This window comes from Scyliorhinus canicula, chromosome 6, assembly GCF_902713615.1.
Source record: "Scyliorhinus canicula chromosome 6, sScyCan1.1, whole genome shotgun sequence".
Lineage (NCBI taxonomy): Eukaryota > Metazoa > Chordata > Chondrichthyes > Carcharhiniformes > Scyliorhinidae > Scyliorhinus > Scyliorhinus canicula.
The window spans coordinates 169,223,705-169,248,815 of NC_052151.1; the positions used below are offsets into that span (position 1 = coordinate 169,223,705).

Consider the following 25,111-nt stretch of genomic DNA (forward strand, 5'->3'; position numbering starts at 1 on the left):
GGGAAGAGGGCAACCGCACATGCGCGGCTGACGTCACTTCGGCGGCGCCGGCTGCGTCATTCCCAGCGTGCCGCTTTGACGCAAGTGTCAAGGCCGGGCGCTCGGAATTCAGGCATCGCCGCTCCTAGCCCCCTGGGGGGGGGGGGAAGAATAGGGGGCGAGGAGCGGCCTCCGACGCTGGAGTGAAACACTCTGGGTTTCTCTCCAGCGTCGGCAGTTTGTCTCCCTTTGGGAGAATTGCGCCCAGTGTTTATGTAGTGGTACTTTTAGTCACTTTTTGCAGTACACATCTTAAAATATGAAATATTGTCATGTTATCCTTTCCATTGTTAACTGGAAGATCATTTAAAAAAAAAGTTATTGGTCTCTTTGGAGATCATAACAATGCTTGAACTTGGAACAGATTGCCACATCGGGGTAATTAATTGAATGTTAAACACTTTAAACATACTGAGGAAAGGACATAATATGACATGAATGCTGCATCTTTGTGTGCTGTCAGTAACGAGAAAATTTTGTGAAATCAGTTGCTGGAAATTTTTGGAAAGGTGGAAGCAGTGGATCTCAACACAAAAAGGTGGCTATCTTTATAATTGTTTAATTTTCAGGATACCATCAAATGTTGTTCACTTTTCCAGGAGAGGACCTGAAACTCAAACAACTGAAAATCGTTTGAGCTGTTGTCTGCCTCCTGATTATGATCACGGCGCAGAAAATCTGATTAAAAACCACGAGCGGAATTCCAATATTTTGAGGCAGACTTGCTGATGAGAAACTCCACATCAGTGAATTTGACAGCTGAAGTTTTTAATTTCTCAATATATTACTATAAATATCATATCATGTATTTCCCTGTGAAATTGGTTGTTGAATTTATTTGCATATTAATAATTGGTTCTTAAATGAAAGATGTTTTATGAGCGGAGGTGGAGAAAGCTTGATAGCAAGTGCACAAATATGATTTCAATTTCTTATAATGTAACTCACAATGTTACTTCTTATTGGAGCAATCATGTAGTGTCCTGAAACACAATTTGCTTATCAGCACTGCAGAATTCATAGAAATAGAATATGAGTGTGTTGTACAGCTTGCAATAGATCACTTTTAGAATTGAATTCATGCCGTGATATATTAGGATACCAAATTTGCATGCTTCTTCAATTCCATGACGTGTTTTGTTATCGAGTGGAGATATGAGGAGATAGAACAGCTTCTGTTCTTGAAGTATTTTTAAAATTCTTCAGAAAGATTACATACATTTATTTGACTTTATATTTTAAAATGTATAGAACTTGTGCATTTTTGATTTTTATGAACACTCGTGCAAAGATACTGCAGTGTATGACAATTCTTCATGAGCACTGTCTCCATTTATCTCACCAATTATCTCTTCTACTTTCCTTCCTATTACATAAGTGCTAATCCTTACTCCACTTTACTCTAACTCACTCAAGTGATTATTATATTTTGTGTGAGCCTTGACAACAAGTGTCCACCTTTTTGGACTGTGTTGTGATATCACTTTAAGAACGAATATGCTGATAATTAAGTAACCAGGATGTAAACCATGTTTTCAGCAGACATTGTGCAGAGGAGCTTACAGTTTAGTTAGCAGCCTATGGAATAGAGGGGCTGCAACTCTACTTTTCTGTTAATAATAGCTGTTAATAAAGATTCTGTTGAATCTTTATCGTAAATCTGCCTCATGTGCATTGCTATTCTACATATTCACTTAAACTGAAGCTACATTTAGTTTACCAGCCCTGTATGAGATTGGTAAGTTTGTGTAAAATAAACACAGAAATACAACAGGTTACGCAGTGCATCAGACCCAAGACATATCCCGTACACATCTAATAAGGACCTTTGGATAGTGCATCAGGAATAGAAACTCTGAATGATTTTTATTCAGCTTTTCCTAACCCATGGATACTGAGGCCCAGGGGAAGATCAGCTAACTCGATGCAACTATTTTCAGTTGACTCATATTCTGATTTTCTAGATATAGGGCATGATTAAGGGGAAAGGCCAAAATAGTGATTGCCACTGGGCGTGAATCAGTTTGCCATCTAACCAGCCTGCTCCTGACTGGGCCACAGGAACACAGGGGGCATTAACATATGACCCACAAGTCCAGAACAGAATACAGAGTCAACACACAAAACAGGCCTTTAAAACACGATAGACTACTTGAGCAAGCCCTCCTCAGCTCAGTAGAAGGCCTGCCAAAATCATGGGTGCGATTCTCCGCTCCCCACGCCAGGTGGGAGAATCGCGGGAGGGCCGGGTGACTCAGGACACGCCCCCCTGGCGCCCCCCGCGATTCTCCCACCCCCCGCTCGGAAGAATCGCCGCTCGCCGTTTTTCACGGCGACCGGTGATTCTCTGACCCGGATGGGCCGAGCGGCCTGCCGTTCGCGACTGGTTCACGACAGCAGAAACCACACCTGGTCGCTGCCGTCATAAACATGACGCCAAACGCTGGTTTGACGCTTGTGTGGGGCGGAGAGGGGAGTGAGCACCACGGCCGTGCTCGGGAGGGGACTGGCCCGCGATTGGTGCCCACCGATTGTCGGGCCGGCGTCTCAAAGGGACGCACTCTTTTCCCTCCGCCGCCCCGCAAGATCAAGCCGCCTCATCTTGCGGGGCAGCGGAGGGGAAGACAGCAACCGTGCATGCGCAGGTTTGAGCCGTCGTGACGTCAGCTGCGCATGCGCGGTTTGGACCAGGCCAACCTGCGCATGCGCGGATGACGTCACTTAGGTACCGCCGTCGCGTCATTCTCGGCGCGCCGCGTTGACGCAAGCGTCAAGGCCCGGCGGCCGAGAATAACGGAGCGCCGCTTCTAGCCCCCCGGGTGGGGTTGAATAAGGTGAGAGGAGCAGCCTCCGAGGCCGTCGTGAAACTCGCCCGAGTTCACAACGGCCTTCCCGATTTTTCGCGGGAGCGGAGAATTCCGCCCCATCTCTTTGCCGCACTCCAGGTAAAAGAAACCTAAAGGTAACTACCTTCTTTCTCCCTTCTCTTCATCCAGAAAGCAGCAAGTACGTTCAAGGGGAAGTGGCCCGCTCGACCGTGCAGCCTGAAATTTGCACCGTTACACTTTCATGGAATACCGATCACTTTTTATGTTCAGTAGCCATTTGTGGGTTACTGATGTTCATTGGTTTCCTTTTCCATTGTGCTTGGTCTATGTTTGTTGGCAGGAGGGGGAGGGGGAGAGAGAGAGAGAGAGAGTGATGTTCGCTTTCTCTCCCTCCTGCACTATGCTCCAGGTCAGTCAGACCTTCCGGTGGTAGGCTTACCAAGCAGCTTCCCACTGGTACAGGTGAGGGTGGACGGGACGGGGGAGTCATTTTTGCAGCTTTGGCATTGCATTGCTCTTTTTCCTGGCGGCTGTGTGCTGTCTGCTGTGACTTCTCTTGCTTCTACGGCCTGGACTCTGGCAAATTTCCAGGATGACAGGCACGGTCAGCACCACCTCCTGCCCCTGCAGATGGTTGGACTCCTCCAACTGCACATGCAGCCGCTGGGTGGTTGCTGACAACCCCTCATGTATTCTGCATCTCAAGCATCGATGAGACAGCCCTTTCCAGAAGCCTGCGACCTGTCTGGATGGCAGCTAATCCCTGGGGTGTAACTGTCCTCCCCTTCCTCGGGGGTTTCTACCTTCACCTGATGTGTGCTGTATGAGTGTGGTACGCACCAGATAGTGCCCCAGGAACCTCTTCATTATTCTGCCCAACCAAGGTGAGTGTGTCTGGGATGGTGGAGGGTGTTGTAGACAACGGTGATGGAAATTCATTGTCATCCCTGGAGTGGTGCTCCGGGGTGTTGCGGGCTGGACTTTGGGTGTCCATTCTGCCTTGTTGTTCGACGTGACTTGGGGTTCTGGCCGGGTAGTGGGAGCTCCCCCACAATCTGGCCCTGGCTCGTTGCCAAGTGATTCTGCAAGAGCAAGACATGATGCATGGTTGCATCCAGAGCTGGGATCGAACTCGGGACCTTGGCGCCGTGAGACTGCAGTACTACCACTGCGCCACCGTGCTGCCCTACAAATGAACTTTATTAACAGATCTCAACACATTAAACCGACACTGAACTATTAATCAATGACTAGCAAACAGCTGAGGTGTTGCCTGAACAAAATGAAATGAACAAGCTTATGTTGAAGTGGATTTGTCTTTGACTGCAGTTCAGGCATCTTCTTGTTCCGAGGTTTACTCCCGGGTTCTTGCTGTTCTCAGTCTTTATCCTTTTATTCTTCTCCCACCAATGACATTTTCCATCGAATACAGCTCAGCATGCCAACCCCTCCCACCGCCCTGAGGACATCCTTTTGTTCAGCAACTGCCGTGCCCGGTCCGGAAGGCATTCTGCTGTTCAGCATCTGCTGTGGATGGGTCATGTCTTCCATTTTGACACCTTTACAACTGCAGAGTTAAGTGCTGATTGGAGTTAACACAGATGGCTAGTTTATTAAAACTGGCTTCACAAATCGCCTCTTCTCACATCTGTGGAGTTGGCTTATTTTCCCAACATGCCTTGAGAACTCAGCCTGTTGGTCATTGACAGCTGAAACTGCAACTGAAGCCATTTTCTCAACTGCAGACTTGTTCAGCTGCTCAGTCTGCCTCAGATTCAGCTGTTGGGCACATGACAACATTGTGAAATCAGGTGAAAGGACTTTGGGCACGTTTCTGAACATCATCGAGCATCCTCATAATATTTTGGTCAGTGGACATGCGCCACCGGCAATCAAGCTGGCAATTTATCCCATTATGGTGCCAATTAAATGCAATTTTACATGGCCCATCTGAGTCCATGGTTGGCTGGTGGGCCAATTAGCCAGACAGCCTTCACTTACATTTTAGGTTCAACCTCAATCCAGGGCAAGATGAACCATTAGGGCCGAAATAAAATGTAAATCGGTGCTGAGGATAGAGGTTTGTGTTTGAATGTGCTGCCGAGACACATTTTCTACAGTTTTTCCATCTCATCTTTTTTTTCTTGGTCTCCAGACCCAGAGACAGCTTCACAGCAGCTTTCCCCCTTAGAGAGCACATTGGCAGTGCCAGCCTGCACCCTCCCTTTTCTCAATGCCTGCTCTCACTTGCCTTTCTCAGCATGCCTTTCACTCTGGCTGCCCGTTCATTGGCCAACCACTGTTCAATCACATTCCAGTACTGACTGCGGCTTCGGCTTCCAGGCCCACTGAATGTGCACGGCCAATGGATGGAAATTTCAGTTGTGACAGGAAGGCCTGTGGATGGCAATTAATGCACTCTAAAGGGCCCTATTCCATTGCTGCTGGTATTAATCCCGTGGCAGACAAGGCATTCGCCACACAGGGAGCAGGGAGCACAAGTAAACCTGTGTGAGTTTGCTTGTGGTCTTCTGGTGTGTGGAGTGAGAGGGGGACCCTCAGTGTCTGATCCAGGAACCTTACATGAGGAAGAGGAGAGGGCCCACTGATAGTCACCCCCTGCTCTTGTGCTGCTGACACTCCCCTCCTCCTCTACCCCTCCCCGCCCTCGAGGTGTTTTAAACATTTTGTATGGAACCTTTTTAATATTGGTACAAGGGAAACACTGCCATTGTTCTCTCATTTAAATGATCGAATATCCTTTGGAAGAACAAGGTTCTGTCAATACCCTGCAGCATACCTCAACAAATCTCAGTTGCTCTAACTCAGATTAAGGTCTGTCAATGGCCCATCATGTCTATCAGTTGCAAATGGCAGAGAGCCTTCTCAGAACGGTGACTTCAATGTGACAAGCTTGTGACTCTCTCGTTTTTTTATGATTCTATGGTTAACTATAATTTAACTTCTTGCAAAAATATAAAATGATACTTTGTATGCTCCAAAATGTAGATTCATTGCAGTACACTTTTGAGATGGCAAAGATGGAGTAGAGATTTACAATCTGCAGCGGGAATGATAACCTATTGAAATATTAGCTCAGACACAAAGGACCAAATGATTCCGTTTTGTGCTGTACCATATTATGATTCTAATTTAATACACCTTTTTCCTTGCACAATGTTTAATTACGGTAACTGTTAAATTGCAGTAAATATTGTTAAGATTAAAAATAAATGAAAAATGCTCAAGCACTGTGAGCAACTAGGAAGAATTAACTAATATTTTGTTTATGGAAAAATAGTTTTTCAGGGACAACTCAGTTTTGTTTTATTTACCTGCAGATCATCAAGCTTAAGTTTGAAGAATTTGACCTGGAGAGAGGTTATGACACCTTGACTGTAGGAGATGGAGGAAAGGTTGGCGATACCAGGACAGTGTTGTATGCGTGAGTACTGTCTAGAAACTCCTTTTAATATTTGATGTTTGGATATTCTTAAGGCAATTCTACATTTATTACCCATCCCGCGCTGCCATGACAAGATGATGGTGGGCCTTACACCACAGCTATTTTTCTGGGGGTGGTATTTCAACATTGATGTTAGGAATGGAATTCCAGGAATATGATCCAGAAATGATGAAAGAATGGCAGCGTAGATCCATGGCAGGATGTGTACTATTTGGAAGAATCATAGATCATAGAATTTACAGTGCTGAAGGAGGCCATTTGGCCCATTGAGTCTACACTGTCTCTTGGAAAGAGCACCCTACATAAGCCCGTGCCTCCACCCTATCCCTGTAACCCAGTAGCCCCAGCTAACCTTTTTTTTGGCCACTAAGGGCAATTTAGCATGGCCAATCCACCTAACATGCACATCTTTGGACCATGGGAGGAAACTGGAGCACCCGGAGGAAACCCACGCCGACACGGGGAGAGCGTGCAGACTCCGCGCAGACAGTGACCCAAGCAGGGAATTGAACCTGGGACTCTGGAGCTGTGAAACAACTGTGCTAAACACTAAGCTACCATGCTCAGAGAATTAGGAGGTGAAGTGGCCCCACAACATTAATGCTTTTGTGTACAGAGGCAGACTTAGACTTCTCTCTTTGTTGGGCCCCACATCATGGCCTGCCTCAAATGACGTCAAGCCCCTCCTCAATGGTTTCAAGCCCCGCCTCAATTATGTCAAGCCTCGCCCTGATTAAATCGATGTTCTCCTGACCCCACCCACCCTCACCTCACACAATGCATGCCAAACAAAATGAAAACCACTGCTTAACTGCTTCAGTGTGCTTAACATATGAGAATGACTAGAATTGATTAATTGAAATCTGCAATACAAGCCACAAAAAGCCAAAACACTGCTTAACCGCTTTAGTATTCTTTAACAAGTGAGAACAAGCCTGTAATTGATTAATTGGAAGCTAAACATAGCTGTTTTCAGAACGATGGTCGAGATGGTCAATATTGTAATCTGTGTGAACTGAGGCGAGCAAACATAAACTGGCTGATGAGCAACAGGATGGAGAAATCAGCCGATGATATGACTGCAGCACAGGCCAGTGCAGTACAGAGTGAGCCAGAAATAGTCCAATGCAGGAGCAAATACTTCAATGAAGTTGGGTGTCTAATCCAAGTTTGGCAACTGTCTGGCAGGATTCCATTCATTGTCCAGAAGAAAAGAGACTTTCTGAAAGCCAGTTCGAGAGTGATGGGGGACGGTGGTTTCCCTCTGCATGAACATGACCACCAGTCATTATACTGGACCAGCTTATGTTCTCTTTTGAAGAACAGAATTTAGATTGGAGAATAGTCGGGGGACAGATTATTCAGGTTTTCTTGTTTTGTCAATTGTTTGCAATCCATGGAAATTTAGATACGTTTTCTTCGCTTTTTCTTCACAAACTCACCATCACATAATTGTAAGTAAAACCTTCTAAGAATGCATGTTCAATCAATCAGTATTGATGAACGTATCAAATGTTCCTGACTCATACTTCATAGCTAATTTTTCACTCTTCTCAATGAAGAGGAAAAACATTCACCGGAAGCATTTATGACAGTTATTGTTCAACATTTTCACAATGGTTTCCACATTTGAAAAAGTTGCCTGTAAACTGGTGCCTGTAAACAATCACATACAAGACTGTACTGATTATCTGGTGATCTAGAAGCACAGAGCTTACCATTAGCGATAAAATGACTGAATTGTTTCCATTCATCTTCAAAAGGATTTGTGCCTGTGTCCTCCTGGTAGAATTCATTAAGTCTCTTACTGCCATGGTTCTTCGCATTCTCATCCAAACTTTTGTCAAAAAGCACACAATAATTAAACAGTTTTCTTCAGAGATTCACTTCTACTCTGCAATTACACAATTATTGTGTAAGAAAGAACATTGACAGTCTCAATGACAATCCTCTTTTCCTTTTAAGGTAATTTAATTGTGAAAAAGCAGCTTCCTGTGTCTTTTATGCTTCTCATCATCGGGCCTGTAGTCTTTGCTAATGTTAGTGCCTCTGCTTTCACTGAGGTAAAGTCATTTTGAACTTCCGTAACAAAACTTCTACTGAGACAAACAATTGTGAAGCATTCAATGAAGTTGTTTCAACATTTTACAGTGATTTACTGATGGCATTCATTTGTTGAAACAGACAGTTCCACAAAACAGTAAAAACTGTAATATTGTACTTTTTAAACTTCTCTGCAAAAGGATTTTGCTTCTGGTGAACCTTTGCTGCCCTCCCTCTATGAAAAGTATATCCTTTCTTAGATAAGGAGACCAAAACTGCACACAATAGTCTAGGTGTAGTCTCATCAAGACCCTGTAAAGCTGCAGCATGACGTCTTTGATCCTTTATTCAAGGTCAACATACCATTTGCCTTCCTAACTGCTTGTTGCAGCTGCAGTTACTGGTGTGCCAGGTGCAGTCACTGGCTTTCAGTAACTGTGTTTGAGGAAACCCAGATCCCTTTGTACTTCAATATTTCCTCTGCTGTCACCATTTAAATAATACTCTGCCATTCTGTTTTTCCTACTGCATGGCAGCTTCACGTTTCTCCTTTAAGGGCAACACAGCAGAGTAAGGGTAAGATGGCCTGAGAGATCAATCGGGACACAAATTGTGGAATCATCCCATCGAGAAAGTCTCTTAGGCAAAGAGACATTTCGGGAGCGAGCTACAGCCATGAGGCTGCTGTATAATTTTTATTAATAAATAACTTCCTTCTGTGTTCACTAATGAAATCTATGAAAGTGCATCATTATAGTTACACTGCATCATGTATTTCCCCCCTAACTCAACTTGTCTAAATCCCTGTCAAGACCATGATGTCATTGTGACTGTCCCGATTAAGATTATGGATGGTAAGGGCTTTATTCATGTGCATTCTGAAGGAGAGGAGCAATGATAACTGATACACTGGCACAGAATGGAAATTTATGATTCTCTCGAGCTTTGAAGAGCCATAGTAATCCATTTGATGGCATCCATCGCCAAGATCAGCCCATTGTTTAAGAAGGTTTCTGGAGTGTACTTAGTCATCAATTGAGCCCAGCAACAACATAGAAGAGGGTAGGCCAAACACTTCCAAACCAGTAGCTTTGACACAATATTGATGAAGATATCAAGTGGAATGGATGCTAGTTGACAACCTTCCCTCACTGCTGTAATGAGAAAAATAGATTCTAGTGGTGTCCAAATTGGTGTTATGCCCTAGTGGCAAACGGGCAATAAATACTCAGGTGGAGAGTTAAATGGGCTGTAAATTTGCTATCGGATATTTTGTACTATTGCCCTAGATCAATTTCACCTCAAATAGGGGCTGGTTTAGCTCACTGGGCTAAATCGCTGGCTTTTAAAGCAGACCAAGCAGGCCAGCAGCACGGTTTGATTCCTGTACTAACCTCCCCAAACAGGCGCCGGAATGTGGTGACTAGGGGCTTTTCACAGTAACTTCATTGAAGCCTACTCGTGACAATAAGCGATTTTCATTTTTTCATTTTCAAATGAGTTATTATTTCTCCAGTCTGACACACAACTGGTCATTGCTATTTTCTATCCCTTTAGACAAATTTCTTATTCTATGGACTTAAGTTTTCATATTAAGTTTATTGTGGAGATCATCTGGCTTTTGAAATCCTGTATGCACAACATCAACCAGATTATCAAAAAAATTGAATGTGACCTGTGAAAGAATTGGACTAAATGATAAGAATACCCTCATCTTACATTGTGCTTAGATTTTACTCTGCCAAAGCTAAATACTTGTGGCAGCCCCTAAATAGATTGTAAATGAAATATTTAAGGCTGAGGTAGCACAATAAATTATAACCATATTACAAATCAGAAGCAACTCCCCAATTGTAATGAGGAGCTTTAGCTAAATTATTAACTGTGCTAATTCATTATTAAAAACTGAATTACAAATAAATTCATTCTTATCATCTTGAAATCTGGCCAACATCAGGAGATGCTCACTTTGGGCATAATCTAACCATCTTAGTTTTTTAAATACAGGGAAGAGCCATCAAATTAGTTTTTTTAAAGTTTCCCACCTGCATAAATCCTTCTGGAGGTGCCCAATTGAGTGTCCGCCTCTGACAGCCTCATCCAATTAAGAGCAGTAAGTGGGCTGTGCAGGCAGGAGGGCCACTGGATGGGTATAAAGCTTTCAGAAACATGTACCCCCATTGGGATAGGTGGGATCTTCTGTTGCAGGTGGGAACCAGCAGCACACATTGAGATGAAGACACCCTCTATGAACTTCTGAATCATAGAATCCCCACAGTGCAGATGGAGATCATTTAGCCCATTGAGTCTGCATCGACCCCTTGAAAGACCACCCTGCCACAGCCCAATGCCCCACGCTATTCCTGCAACTAACGCTAAGGGGCAGTTTAGCATGGCCAGTCCACCTGGCCTGCACATCTTGGACTGTGGGAGGGAACAGGAGGAAACCCACGCAGACACGGGAAGAATGTGCAACGCCACACAGACAGTCACTCAAGGCGTGAATCAAATCCAGGTCCTGGTGTTGTGAGGCAGCAATGCTAACCACTGCGCCATCATGCTGCCATCCAGAAGCCAGAATTAAAGGAAGCCTTTGTAGCCCCTTGGCCTACCATCCCCAGAGCTTCTCCCAGGTTTTGGCCTCAGTTCCAGGCCTACTCGCTGGATGTAATGTTCCTAAATGGGATTTAATTGATGATCATTAGTTACCACTTGGAGGTGGGAATCTTTGAGTAGATGGCCTGACAATGACCATCTGAAATTGTCCCCATAACGAAAGCCATTTTCACATGGTTTATCCATCTTTTTTTTATGATGATATGTATATAGCAAAGTTAGTGAAGGGTTAATTATTACATCTCTGCATAATTCAAACACGAGAGGGCACCACCACCTCTCTGTATATAAACCAGACCTCGGGGAATTCTGGGTAGCTAGTGAAGGAGAAAGCAGTAGGAGAAAATTAGATTAGACAAGAGTTAACACAAGGTTAGATCATAGTATAGTCAGTGACTATTCAGATTACTGAATATTGCTGGATTCAATATTACTTTATTATTAATTGTAGCTCAGTAGAGTGTGTGAACTTCATTTAATTAGTAGTCTTACAATAAATGAGTTTTGTTTCAATCGAATGATTGGTGGATTATTTGTCATCAACACATCGGATCATTCTGGAAGAAAAGACAAAGAACACAATATATCTTACCAAGGGTAATATAACATTTTTCGCTGCATAATTTCTATATACAATTAATCATAGGTTTCAACACAGTAGGAGGCCATCCAGTCTGTCGGGTCCCCGAGTATAGTTTCAGTTAACGTGCATCATAAATTAAAACAGTGACATAAGGACAATGCACCCCAGAAAGCAGTGTAATATTAATTTGAGTTTGTTCTCATTTGATACATGGAAGCTTGCGATCAAATAAAGAGAGATATATATTTTTTTGCCATGAGAAGACAGTGAAAATCCCATTCCAAATTTAAAGTATTAGATCTAAAAATAAAAATAAAAGATTTATACATTTTACCACTGAGTTGTTGATGAACCTCCTACAATTCAGAAAATGTTCCCCAATTGGTAAAACAAGCCATGCTTTTTCTTTTTTGTAAGTTTAAACAGATGTCCATACTCGGAACTGTTAAATATTTGTATAGTTTCCGAATTCATTTACTTATGATGACCTCTTTTGAAATTGGTTCGATACAAAGTGATAGGTAACAGGTATGTAAGCTAAATGTTGTACAATTCTATGAAGTTTGTTATATTTACTTTTCTCTGCTAATTGTCTGCATTTTTCTTATTTTAGGCTGACCGGGTCGAGCGTTCCTGACTTGATTGTTAGCATGAGCAATCAAATGTGGCTGCATTTACAGTCCGATGAAACCATTGGATCACTAGGATTTAAGGCTGTATATCAAGGTATGCGCTTTTGCACTTTGGCTTTTATTTTGCAAATAACTGTCAGTCAGAGCATGTTTTAATACTGGATCCAATCACATTAACTATCCTCTGAACATTAGTTGTTTGCAAATCGTTAACCCACCTTGGTGGTGTTTTCATGCATTCACTGCCGGAATCAAATTTGGTGTATCAATGATTTGGATGCAGGTACTGAATGTGTAGTAGTTACATTTTCTGATAACATCAAGGTAGGTGGGAAAATAAGTTGTCAAGAGGAGGTGGAGAGTCTGCGAAGTGATAGATGTACGTTCAATTAGTGGCCAAAAATTTGGCAGATTGAATATAATGTGGGTAAATGTGAACTTCTCCACATAGGCAAGAGAAATAGAAATGCAGACCTGTGTATCTTCGTACATGAATCACATAAATTTGGAGTACTGTGTACAGTTTTGGATCTCCTTATTTTTAGAAAGATATAATTGCTTTGGAAGCAGTTGAGAGAGACTTAATTCCCCTCATTCCTGGGATGAAGGGCATTTATCTTAAGAAAACAGATTGGACCTAGACCATTCCAATTCAGTAGAGTGAGAGGTGATCTTATTGAAACATAAGATATTGAAGGAACTTGGTAGGGTGGATTCCTGGAGGATGTTTTCTCTTGTGGCGGAGACTAAACATAGAGACATTGTTTAGCATAGGCGCTTTTAAGACGGAGATGAGGAGGATTTTCCTTTTCTCTCAGAGGGTCTTTAGAATGTGGAATTCTCTTCCCGAGAAGGTAGTGGAGGCCAAGTTTATTCAAAGCTGATTTGAATAGATTTTTGAGATATAAGGAAGTCAAAGTTTATGAGGGGCAAACATTAAAGTGGAACTGAGACTACAACCAGATCAGCCGTAATCTTGTTGATGGGTGGAGCAAGCTCGAAAAACTAAATGGTCTATTCCTGCTCCAAAGTGTCATGTTCCTATGTTGGTATCAGTGTACATGGTGGAGCCCTCTGCTAATAGGGATATTAATATGATTCACCACTTAACTTTCCAATAGATAAGAACAAAAAATGACCAATTGTACAGGAGTGTTAAATACTTTGATATTGAAGAATCTGGAGGGAAAGCAACGATCTACCTCCAGCTCAAGTGGGTTTTTACAGATAATGACTGCTGTCTGTTACCTTGCTCAACAAGCCACTCTTCAACCATGAGCACGTAAAAAAAAATATAGAGGGTGGTATTCTCCCCCCACGCCGGGTGGGAGAATCGCCGAGGCGCTGCGCTAGTCGCGCCACGCTGCCCCGACATCCGCACGCGATTCTCCCACCCCCCTGAAACCAGCGCCACGAGAATAGCGCCAGGCCACTCGGAGAATCGGCGCAAATGGCGAGCGACGATTCTCCGGCCCAGATGGCCGAGCGGCCATTCGGATATGACAGGTTCCTGCCGGTGCCAACCACCCCTGGTCGCTGCCGGCGGTAACTGTGCTGGAATGCTGGGGGGGGCGGCCTGTGGAAGGGGGGGGAGGGGTCTCCTTCACCGGGGGGGGGGGCTCCAGTGGGGTCTGGCCCGCGATCGGGGCCCACCGGTCGGCAGTCCGGCATCTCTCCCCCCCCCCCCCCACCCGCCCCGGGCCTACCTCCTTCCGCGGCCGGCCCCAGAACACCTGCGCCATGTTGGTGAGGGGCCGGCGCGTGTAAGAAGTTCCCTGCGCATGCGCAGGATGGCGCGGAATGAGCCCAACTGCACATGCACGGGTTGGCGCGGCGTCCATTTGGCACCACGTAAGGAGGCTGGAGCGGTGTGACCCACTCCAGCGCCGGATCGGTCATGCCCGGACCCTGTTCGCATACGCAGGATGGCGCGGCCCAACTGCGCATGCGCAGGAATGAGCTGCCCCAACTGCACATGCGTGGGTTGGCACGGTGTCCATTTGGCGCCACGTAAGGAGGCTGGAGCGGTGTGACCCGCTCCAGAGCCATGCTGGCCCCCTCTGGGGGCCAGAATCGGTCATGCCCAGGCCCTGTTCGCGCCGTCATGAAACGCTACGGCATTCATGACGGCGCGGGCACTTAGTCCCGGTAGCGGAAAATCCCACCCAGAATGTCAGAAAACTGATGACATGAAGAGTGAGGCTGTTACAATCCTATCTGAATCTGTCCTTACCCAAAGTGTACAAATCTACTTTCCAGGACAGTGATCAGGTGCATTATGGTCCCCATGGCTCCTTACCTTGTTGTAAATGTCACCACAGTTCCAGAGGACTATTGGTTACTCTCCCCTTTAAGAGCTGACTGGTGGTGATTTAACCCAAGGATCGCCACACCTCAGGCAAGGGGCAAAGTTAAGAAGATAGGGCCTTCATGAATAACATCGCCTATTATGGGAATTGAGCCCCCACTGTTGGAATCATTCTGCATCACGAACCAGCTGCCCAGCCAACTGTGCTAACCGAGCCCCTAGCTCAGTTGGCTGGGCGGCTGGTTTGTGATATGGAGTGATACCAACAGCATGGGTTCAATACCGGCTGGGATTATTCACAAAGGCCCAGACTTTTCAAACTTCTCCACATTTGAGATGTGGTGACTCTCAGGTTAAATTATCATCAATCAGCTCTCTCTCTCTCTCTCTGCGGGGAGCAGCCTGTGGTCCTCAGGGACTATGGCAAATTTCAGTTTCAGTTTTCTTGCTGCACTATCATGAAGCCAATTTTTGTGCATCTACTGCTATTCAATCTGAAATCACCAAATTCATCACAGATCATTAAATGAATTAATCATCTGTCTGGTGCCTGTAGATCTGTACCACAACAGTAGGGATTTTGAGACTAAAACTGCATTTCAGATATGCAATGGCATTTTCCACTTTTTCACATGAATTTCTCAATGGCAATACAGCTGTGCAAGCTCTCACAGCTACCCATTATTCTCTCTTTATTGTACTATGTGGAGCTATGCATTTCCATAAAGAATTATTTTTTGTTCCGGTTAATTTCAAGGATTATGCTTTTTAAGGACGAACCTTCAACTTAAAGTCGGGAACCTGATACAGCTATAACGTTTGGGTCCTAAACACGAGCAGTGAAAGCCCCTCATGTTATGCTTTCTTGAATAGTGTGTATTTTAATGGTGTTCAGTGGCGAGCTGAGTGTAGAGCGTGAGCAACAGGCAGCAGCTGTAATGAGGCCTACTGCTGCTTTGCAAAGGAGAACAGGCAGCACTTCAGAGGGCCAGCAGCCTCGCGTGTACAAAAGTGGCTAAATGCAAGTAAAGTGCATAATTTGCCTAAGATCTCCCAGATTTCCCATCCCATTATGAAAAAACATCTTTGTCCACTTTGGATACAACAGCAGAGTACCTATGTGTGACTGTTCAGGTTCACCAATTTCAATTGGTCTGTTAACACACTCCTTAGAGAGCTTAATGGTCTGTTAATTCATAGAACCATAGAATCCATGCAGTTCAGAAGGAGGCCATTCATCCCATGGAGTCTGCACCAACCCTAGGAAAGAGCACCCCACTTAAGCCCAATCACCCTCCACCCTATTCCCATAACCCAGTAACACCTACATAACCTTTTGGACACTAAGGGCAATTTAGCATGGCCAATCCACCTAACCTGCACATCTTTGGAATGTGGGTGGAAACCGGAGCATCCGGAGGAAACCCACGCAGACACAGGGAGAAAGTGCAAACTTCACAGACAGTCACGCGAGGCTGGAATTGAACCCGGGACCCTGGAGCTGTGAGGTAGATGTGCTAACCACTGTGCCAAATCGGAGGTGAGTTGATTCCTTGGTCACCCCCGCAGCCCCATCCCTCCCCCACAGACCGGAATTGAACCCGGGTCCCTGGCATTGTGAGACAGCTGTACTAAACATTGTGACACCGTGCCGACTTGGAGGGGAACCTCCAGGTACTGGTGTTCCCAGGTATCTGCTACTCTTGTCTTTGGAAGATGTTGTCCAACAAACCTTGGTGAGTTACTACAGTGCACCTTGTACATAGAACATAGAATATAGAACTATACAGCGCAGTACAGGCCCTTCGGCCCACGATGTTGCACCGACATGGGAAGTCAAAAACTAAAGGCCATCTAACCTACACTATGCCATTATCATCCATATGCTTATCCAATAAACTTTTAAATGCCCTCAATGTTGGCGCGTTCACTACTGTTGCAGGTAGGGCATTCCACGGCCTCACCACTCTTTGCGTAAAAAACCTACCTCTGACGTCTGTCCTATATCTATTACCCCTCAATTTAAGGCTATGTCTCCTCGTGCTAGCCACCTCCATCCGCGGGAGAAGGCTCTCACTGTCCACCCTATCTAACCCTCTGATCATTTTGTATGCCTCTATTAAGTCACCTCTTAACCTTCTTCTCTCTAACGAAAACAACCTCAAGTCCATCAGCCTTTCCTCATAAGATTTTCCCTCCATACCAGGCAACATCCTGGTAAATCTCCTCTGCACCCGTTCCAAAGCTTCCACGTCCTTCCTATAATGAGGCGACCAGAACTGTACGCAATACTCCAAATGCGGCCATACCAGAGTTTTGTACAGCTGCAACATGACCTCATGGCTCCGGAACTTAATCCCTCTACCAATAAAGGCCAACACACCATAGGCCTTCTTCACAACCCTATCAACCTGGGTGACAACTTTCAGGGATCTATGTACATGGACACCGAGATCCCTCTGCTCATCCACACTGCTGAGAATTTTACCATTAGCCAAATATTCCGCATTCCTGTTATTCTTTCCAAAGTGAATCACCTCACACTTCTCTACATTAAACTCCATTTGCCACCTCTCAGCCCAGCTCTGCAGCTTATCTATGTCCCTCTGTAACCTGCAACATCCTTCCACACTGTCTACAACTCCACCGACTTTAGTGTCGTCTGCAAATTTACTCACCCAACCTTCTGTGCCCTCCTCTAGGTCATTTATAAAAATGACAAACAGCAACGGCCCCAGAACAGATCCTTGTGGTACGCCACTCGTAACTGAACTCCATTCTGAACATTTGCCATCAACCACCACCCTCTGTCTTCTTTCAACTAGCCAATTTCTGATCCACATCTCTAAATCACCCTCAATCCCCAGCCTCCGTATTTTCTGCAATAGACGACCGTGGGGAACCTTATCAAACGCTTTACTGAAATCCATATACACCACATCAACTGCTCTACCCTCGTCTACCTGTTCACTCACCTTCTCAAAGAACTCGATAAGGTTTGTGAGGCATGACCTACCCTTCACAAAACCATGCTGACTATGTGTAGATGAGACACATGGTAGTGGAGGGTTTGAATGTTTGTGGAAGGGTGGTCAGGAAGTGAGGTACTCACAGTAGGATTCCTAGCCTTTGACTTTACCTGGTAGCCACAGTATTAGTATGGATAGTCCAGGTCAGTTTCTGATCAATTGTAACCCCCAGGATGTTGATTTTTGGGAGAATACAGCAAAGGTAAGGCCATCGAATGTCAAAGAGCGATGGTTAGACGCTATCTTGGAGGATATGGTCATTGCGTGCCACTTGTGTGGCACAAATGTAACTTGCCATTTGTCAGACTGTGTCAGGTTAATTCAAAGAAGAAGCCAGGGAGAGGGTACGCTTTTGTGCTGTGGGTAGGATTGTGTGGGTGTGGGAAATGAAGGGAGATGGTAGAACCGGTCAGGGGGTGGGTGCTGGGTGGCTGGTGGGAGATGGGGTGGTTGGGTGGTCAGTGGTGGGGTGTCAGGTGGTCACTGGGAGGGGTTGAGAGTACACAGAGGTAGAGAGGGAGTTTCCTGGCCCATGGGGGGTGGGGAATTTGGGGAGACCGATGGTCAGGGTGGGTGAGTGCTATAGTTACCTCGAAAAGTGGTTCTAATTATTTAAATTTTTCTGGGCGGCTATTTCTAGAAGACAGTAAGAACCGTTCAAAGTTTGCGATTGAAGTCACATTCTCGAAAGGTTCCTAGTGGAGGGCAATTGCCCAATGGAAGTTTAAACTTCCGAGGCAGTCATTGTGCAATCCTTATCTGGGAACCTCTGGGCAGGTTCTTGAGAACATCATTGCACCCCCCTCCCATAAGACCATAAGACCATAAGACATAGGAGTGGAAGTAAGGCCATTCGGCCCATCGAGTCCACTCCGCCATTCAATCATGGCTGATGGGCATTTCAACTCCACCTCCCAGCATTCTCCCCATAGCCCTTAATTCCTCGCGACATCAAGAATTTATCTATCTCTGCCTTGAAGCCATTTAGCGTCCCGGCCTCCACTGCACTCTGCGGCAATGAATTCCACAGGCCCACCACTCTCTGGCTGAAGAAATGTCTCCGCATTTCTGTTTTGAATTTACCCCCTCTAATTCTAAGGCTGTGCCCACGGGTCCTCGACTCCTCGCCTAACGGAAACAGTTTCTTTGCGTCCATCCTTTCTAAGCCATGTATTATCTTGTAAGTTTCTATTAGATCTCCCCTTAATGTTGCGTTGGCCAGTTGCGTTGCGTTGCCCACTGTCTATTACACTAGAGCTCAGAAGTAACAGGCCATTGTGCTTAACTAATTTGGTTGAGATTTTTGATGAGTTAACAGACACGGTTGATGTGGCATACATGGACTTGCCACATAATAGCCTTGTTGCCAAAGCTAAAGGTCATGGAATAAAAGGGGCTGGGAGTGTTGGAATGGCTAAAATGTTGGCTGAGTGACAGGACCCTGAAAACGTGTGAACAGTTGTTTTTTGGGATGGAGGAAGGTATGCAGTGAGGTTCTGCAGGAGTCAGTATAAGGACCGCTGCTTTTCTTGAAATATGTTGATAGCTTATAATTGGGTGGACAAGGCACAATTTCAAAATTCACCATGCTACACTGGTCACAATTGAATGATTGTGTCCTATTCTGGTCAGCCTACCTTGGGCAGGTAGACAGGCTATGAAGACATTGGGGAGGGTGCCGGAAAGATTCATGAGCATGATTATGAGGTTGAGAGCCTTCAGTTACATAGATAAATTAACAAAACTGGGCTATTCCCCTCAGTTAAGAAGATTGAGAAGAAATGGAGGTATTCAAAACCACGGGGAGATAGGGAGAATCTGTTCAAAATGGAAAAAGGGTCGGGTACCAGAGGACACAGGCCAGAACCAACATGAGGAGAGCTATTTTTACACATTGAGGATCTGAATTGCAAAGCCTGAGAGTGTGGCGAAGCCAGACTCAATCATGGCTCTCAAAAGGGAATTGAATAATGAACTGAAGAGAAACATTTGTCCGCTACAGAGAAATTGCAGAGGATTAGACAAAGCTAAATTGCTCTTATAGACTGCTCGTATGGAAATGACAGACTGAATGGTACTCTTCTGTTCTACATCCATTCTATGATCCCATTCTGTTCAGGAATTTTGATCTGCTTTGTGTGCTTATAAATCGTATTTTTTAAATGGCAATATTACTGTGCACTATTCAATTTGCAGAGTAGTTTTGAAATGCTGTCATAAAATCTTGCTTCATTTACAAGGTACAGTTTACGAGGAGTAGGTAAGGATTACTGTACCTGGTTTAAGTTTTCAAACTTAGTGTGTTTATTAAGTGTAAAGTACACAGTATCTGAAACATGTGTGCATACGCATGGGCAAATGGACTCCTTAAAGTTCCTCTCTGTTGCTCCTTTAATATTAAACAGAATATTATGTTTCCAAGCATGCCTAATTTCTCTGGATGTACAAATGTGTGAATGATGTTTGCCTGTCTCAGGCTGATTGGCATGAGTTCAATGGTGCTGGTGTGGCAGACCTGTGTTCTACTGACTGCTCATTGCACTTTTGGACACGGAAATTCTAAATCCTGGTTAAACTGAACAGTCAGCTTTCTTGCAAAAATAAATATATTCTTTGGTGCTTCATTAGATTGTCTTCATATTGAGGATATCCTCCATTGTGTTGTATGGCACTACCACTGTGCTAAATGGCATAGATTTCAAACAGATCTCGCAATTTAAGACTGGGCATCCATGAGATGCTTTGGGCCATCAGCAGCAGAAAAATTGTTGTTGGCCACAACCTGTAACCCATGGCCTGGCATTTCCCCACTCTACCATTATCACTGAGCCAGGGGATCAACCCTGGTTCAATGAAGGGTGCAGGAGGGGTCGCCAGGAGCAACACCAGGCATTCCTCAAAATGAGGTGTCAGCATCGTGAAGCTCCAACATGCATGCCATAGAGCATAAGCAACAAATGAAAGACAGTGCTAAGTGATCACACAATCAATGAATCAGATCGATGCTTTGCAATCCTGCCTTATCCAGCCATTAATGGTGGTGGGAAATTAAACAACTCACTGGAGGAGGAGGCTCCACAAATATTACCATCCTCAATCATGGAGAATTCAGCACATCAATGCAAATGATAAGGCTGAGGCATTTGCTGCAATCTTCAATCAGAAATGCAGAGTGGATGATCCATTTGGTATCCCGTGGAAGTCTCCAACATCACTGATGCCTAGCCAAGCTCTTCCAGTACAGTGACAATACTGGCATCTACCCAGCAATCTGTAATATTACTCAGGTATGTTCTGTACACAAAAAGTGGGACAAGTCGAGCCCAGCTAATTACCATCCCATCAGTCTTGATCATCAGTGAAATATTTGAAGGTGTAATCAACAACACTATTAAGTGGCACATGCTTTGCAATAGCCTGCTCACTGATGCTCAATTTGGGATCTGCCAGGGTCACTCAGCTCCTGACCACATTACAGCATTTGTTCAATCATAGACAAAAGAGCTGATCTCCAGAGGTGAGGTGAGAGTGATATCAAGGTAGCATTTGACTGCGTATGGCATCAATGGGGATCTGGGAGGAATCGTTCCACTGGTTGGAGTCATACCTGGCACAAAGGAAGATGGTTATGGTTCTTGGAGTTCAATCATCTCAGCTGCAGGACATAACTGCAGACGTTCTTCAGGCTAGTATCCCTAGCCAAATCATCTTCAGCTTCTTCATCAATGACCTTCCTTCCATCATAAGGTCAGAAATTAGGTTGTTCACTGGTGATTACACAATGTTTAGCACAATTCCCGACTCCTCAGACACTGAAGCAGCCTATGCCCAAATGCAAAACGACTTGGACTATATCAACACTCGGGAAGACAGATGGCAAATAACAGTCATGCCACACAAGTACCAAGCACTTACCATCTTCAATAATAGAGAAACTAACTATCGCCCCTTGACATCACTGACATCACCCCTGGCTATCACTGAGTCCAGCACTATCAACTTTCTGGGGTTTATCATTGACCAGAAACTCGATTGGATGGGTCTTATAACTGCTGGTGCTACAAAAGCAGGTCAGAGCCGAGGGATTTTGTGGTGAGTAGCTCACCTCCTGATTACCCAAAGCCTGTTCACAATCTACAAGCGCAAGTCAGGAGTATGATGCAATATTCTCCACTTATTTGAAATAAAATGAAAATGAAATGAAAATCGCTTATTGTCACGAGTAGGCTTCAATGAAGTTACTGTGAAAAGCCCCTAGTCGCCACATTCCGGCGCTGGTTCAGGGAGGCTGGTACGGGAATCAAACCGTGCTGCTGGCCTGCCTTGGTCTGCTTTAAAAGCCTGTGATTGAGCCCAGTGAGCTAAACCAGCCCCTTCATGCACCATCTGAATGAGTGCAGCTCCAACAACACTCAAGAAGCTCGACACCATCCTCAGCAAAGCAGCCCAGTTATTTGGCACTCCTTCCACAATTCACTCCCTCCAACACTGACTCACAGTTGCCGCAGTGTGTACCATCTATAAGATGAATTGAAGGAACTCACCAAGGCCCCTTTGGCAGCACCTTCGAAACCTGTGACATCTAACATCTAAAAGGACAAAAGCAGCAGATACCTGTGAACACCACAACCTGGATGTTCTCCTCCGAGTCACCCATCTTCCTAATTTGGAAATATATCACCATTCCTTCACTATTGCTTGGTCAAAATACTGGAACTCCCTCCCTAATAGCACTATGGGTGTACATGCACCACATGGACACAGCGGTCCAAGAAATAAGCTCATCGTCACCTTCTCAAGGACAATTAGGGGTGGGCAATGAATGCTGGCCTCGCCAGCGAAGCCTGCGTCCTTTGAATGAAATAAAAGATCATAAATGATTCAGTTGCACTGTCTCTGCAAAGTAGAATATGATCTTGTTTCTCTTACATGTTTATCAGAATTACAGAATTGTTACGGCACAGAAGGAGGCCCCTTGGGCCATTGTTTCTGCAGTGTTCTCTAAGCGAGCATGATGACTTAATGCCATTCGTCTGCCTTTTCCTATACCCCTGCTCATTGCTTCTATTCTAATAATTATCGAATACCTCGATTGAACCAACCACAACACATTTCCATGCAGTGCATTTGAGACCTGAACTCACTGTTTGAAAAATATTTTTTTCTCAACTCACATTGCTTGTTTTGCAAATTATTTTAAATCTGTACCCTTGCAGGGTACTGCTCTCATCCAACAGAAGATGCTTTAGGTTGATGCCAGAACAAAGAAACGTTCTTTGTACAGACTATTAGCCTGACTCTCAATTCCTTACCAGGAAGATCAATTCAATTTGACACAGGGTGACCACTCAAATACAGTCGGACATACCACATATAAAATTAGCATGACAGGGAGTTCTGCTCTCATTCCCCTCAAAGGAGCTCCTGGTACCTGCTACCATTTTGTCTAATGACCAAAACATGTCCATGTGGTATGGAGGAAAATGGGTAGTATTATGATCCAGGCTCCAACAGTAGCTAGGATACTGGACAGAAACCCCAATATTTATTTTTAATTTTGTAAGATTGTGAGGAAAGGATACTTTGCTCCAGGAGTGATTGCACAAAGAAATATGGATATTGTATATTAAAACAAACGTTATTACGAATGCTGTATTAAAATTGTTAACATACACCAGAAAATAGTTTACAATCATCCCTTAAACAATACTACTGACTGCAGTGAATGAAATACGCTTCATTGTTATCTTTATTCCCACTTCAACAACAAGAAAATAAGCCAGCTCAGTTGTCAATCCACCTTAAACACCAATGGCACAGAGGAATATTTGTTTTCCAGAGATTTTCTTTGATAAAGAGATCTTCTGACACTTTTACAGAAAGATCTGCCTCCTTTCAGAAATTCTGGCTGTATGTCTTCAAAAGATGTTTCAACTGGCTTGTTTCAGCTCCCCGTGTCCTCGGACAAGTCTGCAGTGCTTTAAATAGTCTTAGTCTCTTTTAACAATCCTACAATGAGAGCAGAACTGTTTTACTGTGCACACAGCTTCAGCCAGATCAGAACTGAGCTGAAAATGCTTTCTCAAAAAGCCTGTGCCTTGTCTCCACTGAGCAATGACATCATCTCACCAAGCTGAAACTAATTAACTCCTCAGGGAATCCCCTTAATCAAAACAAAATTGCATTAGCCCAAGCTTTCAACAATGGTTAATTGCACCTCTTATCTCCCAAAAGCATTGTTGTCTTTCGGCCTAAGAATCTCTTAAAATATGACTTCAGCACTAAAACACACTCTAACCCAGGCTCTTAACCTTACTTCACCAAATACTTACAGTGCAATACCTCTGAAATTCCTGCATTCATGACAGTGGTGGCTGTGGTTTCTAAACTGACAGGTCTGGCAATGAAAATTTGCAACTGTGCCAACACTAGTAATCTGATAACTGAACTAGGCTGGTCTGCAGTATTCTGAAGTGCTGTTGATTCACTATACAACTTGGTTGATCGGTAGAGACTTGAGAGATACGATGGTGGCAAACATCAGGGTTTTACCAGTTCATATTATAGCAATATTACTACGTAGTCTTGTACATCTCTCAGGACTGACTCCACCCTACCACATCTGTGCTCTCTGAGCTTCAGCAAGTGTGATGTACATTTTTGGAACAGTGTGTGCATTCCATTATCAGGAGAACAAGAATTCTCCAAGTGTGAGTCTCTCAAGTTTGTTTTTTAAGACTGTTACATAGAACATAGAACATACAGTACAGAAGGAGGCCATTTGGCCCATTGAGTCTGCACCAACCCACTTAAGTTCTCACTTCCACCCTATCCCCATAAACCAATAACCCCATCTAATCTTTTTTGGATATGCAGGGCAATTTAGCATGGCCAAGCCACCTAACCTGCATGTCTTTGGACTGTGGGAGGAAACCGGAACACCCGGAGGAAACCCACGCAGACATGGGGAGAACGTGCAGACTCCGCACAGACAGTGATCTAGTAGGGAATCGAACCTGGGACCTTGGCGCTGTGAAACCACAGTGCGAGTCACTTGTGCTACCGTGCTGTCCTTAAATGTGGTGACTTTAAGATGACTGTTTTATGCTTAAAAAGTAGGCGAGCAGTAAGTGAATGTTGCAAATCATTAGATGGTCATTGATTCAGCATAAAAAAGTTTTGATAAAGAGTTCAGCTTTGATCAAAATGAGGCCCCATCATTGCAATAGGCCCCAAATATAATGCTCACAACTAGTCCCAACTGGCACATTTTATCTTTGCAGTAAGTGTGCATGAATTTATACGACTGCTCCTACCACCATATTAAACCACATTTGTCTGATTCACGTTGAGGGAAACATTATTATTTCCAGCCTCCAGCCAATATGTAATAAAACTGGCAGGAATTTATCTGAGGTCACGGACTTTCATTAGCAGCACTTGAATGTTAGATGCCCGAAGACATGGCCACAAATCACATATATAATGGTGAAAATAAATTGTAGACGAGGAAGAGATATGCAAGTGACTCTGAACCTCACATGAAGAAGTTTAGACTGAAGATGAT

At 44.4% G+C, this 25,111-nt stretch overlaps 1 protein-coding gene across 1 annotated transcript in view; it reads left to right on the top strand.

Moving 5' to 3' along the window:
- The window catches only part of LOC119967641 (CUB and sushi domain-containing protein 1-like), a 2,889,858-nt gene that overhangs the window by 2,088,799 nt on the left and 775,948 nt on the right, over window positions 1–25,111 (top strand). The window contains exons 11-12 of the mRNA XM_038800434.1: window positions 6,209–6,312; window positions 12,189–12,301. Of these exons, the coding sequence (XP_038656362.1) occupies window positions 6,209–6,312; window positions 12,189–12,301 (217 nt within the window). The remainder of the gene's footprint in view (window positions 1–6,208; window positions 6,313–12,188; window positions 12,302–25,111) is intronic.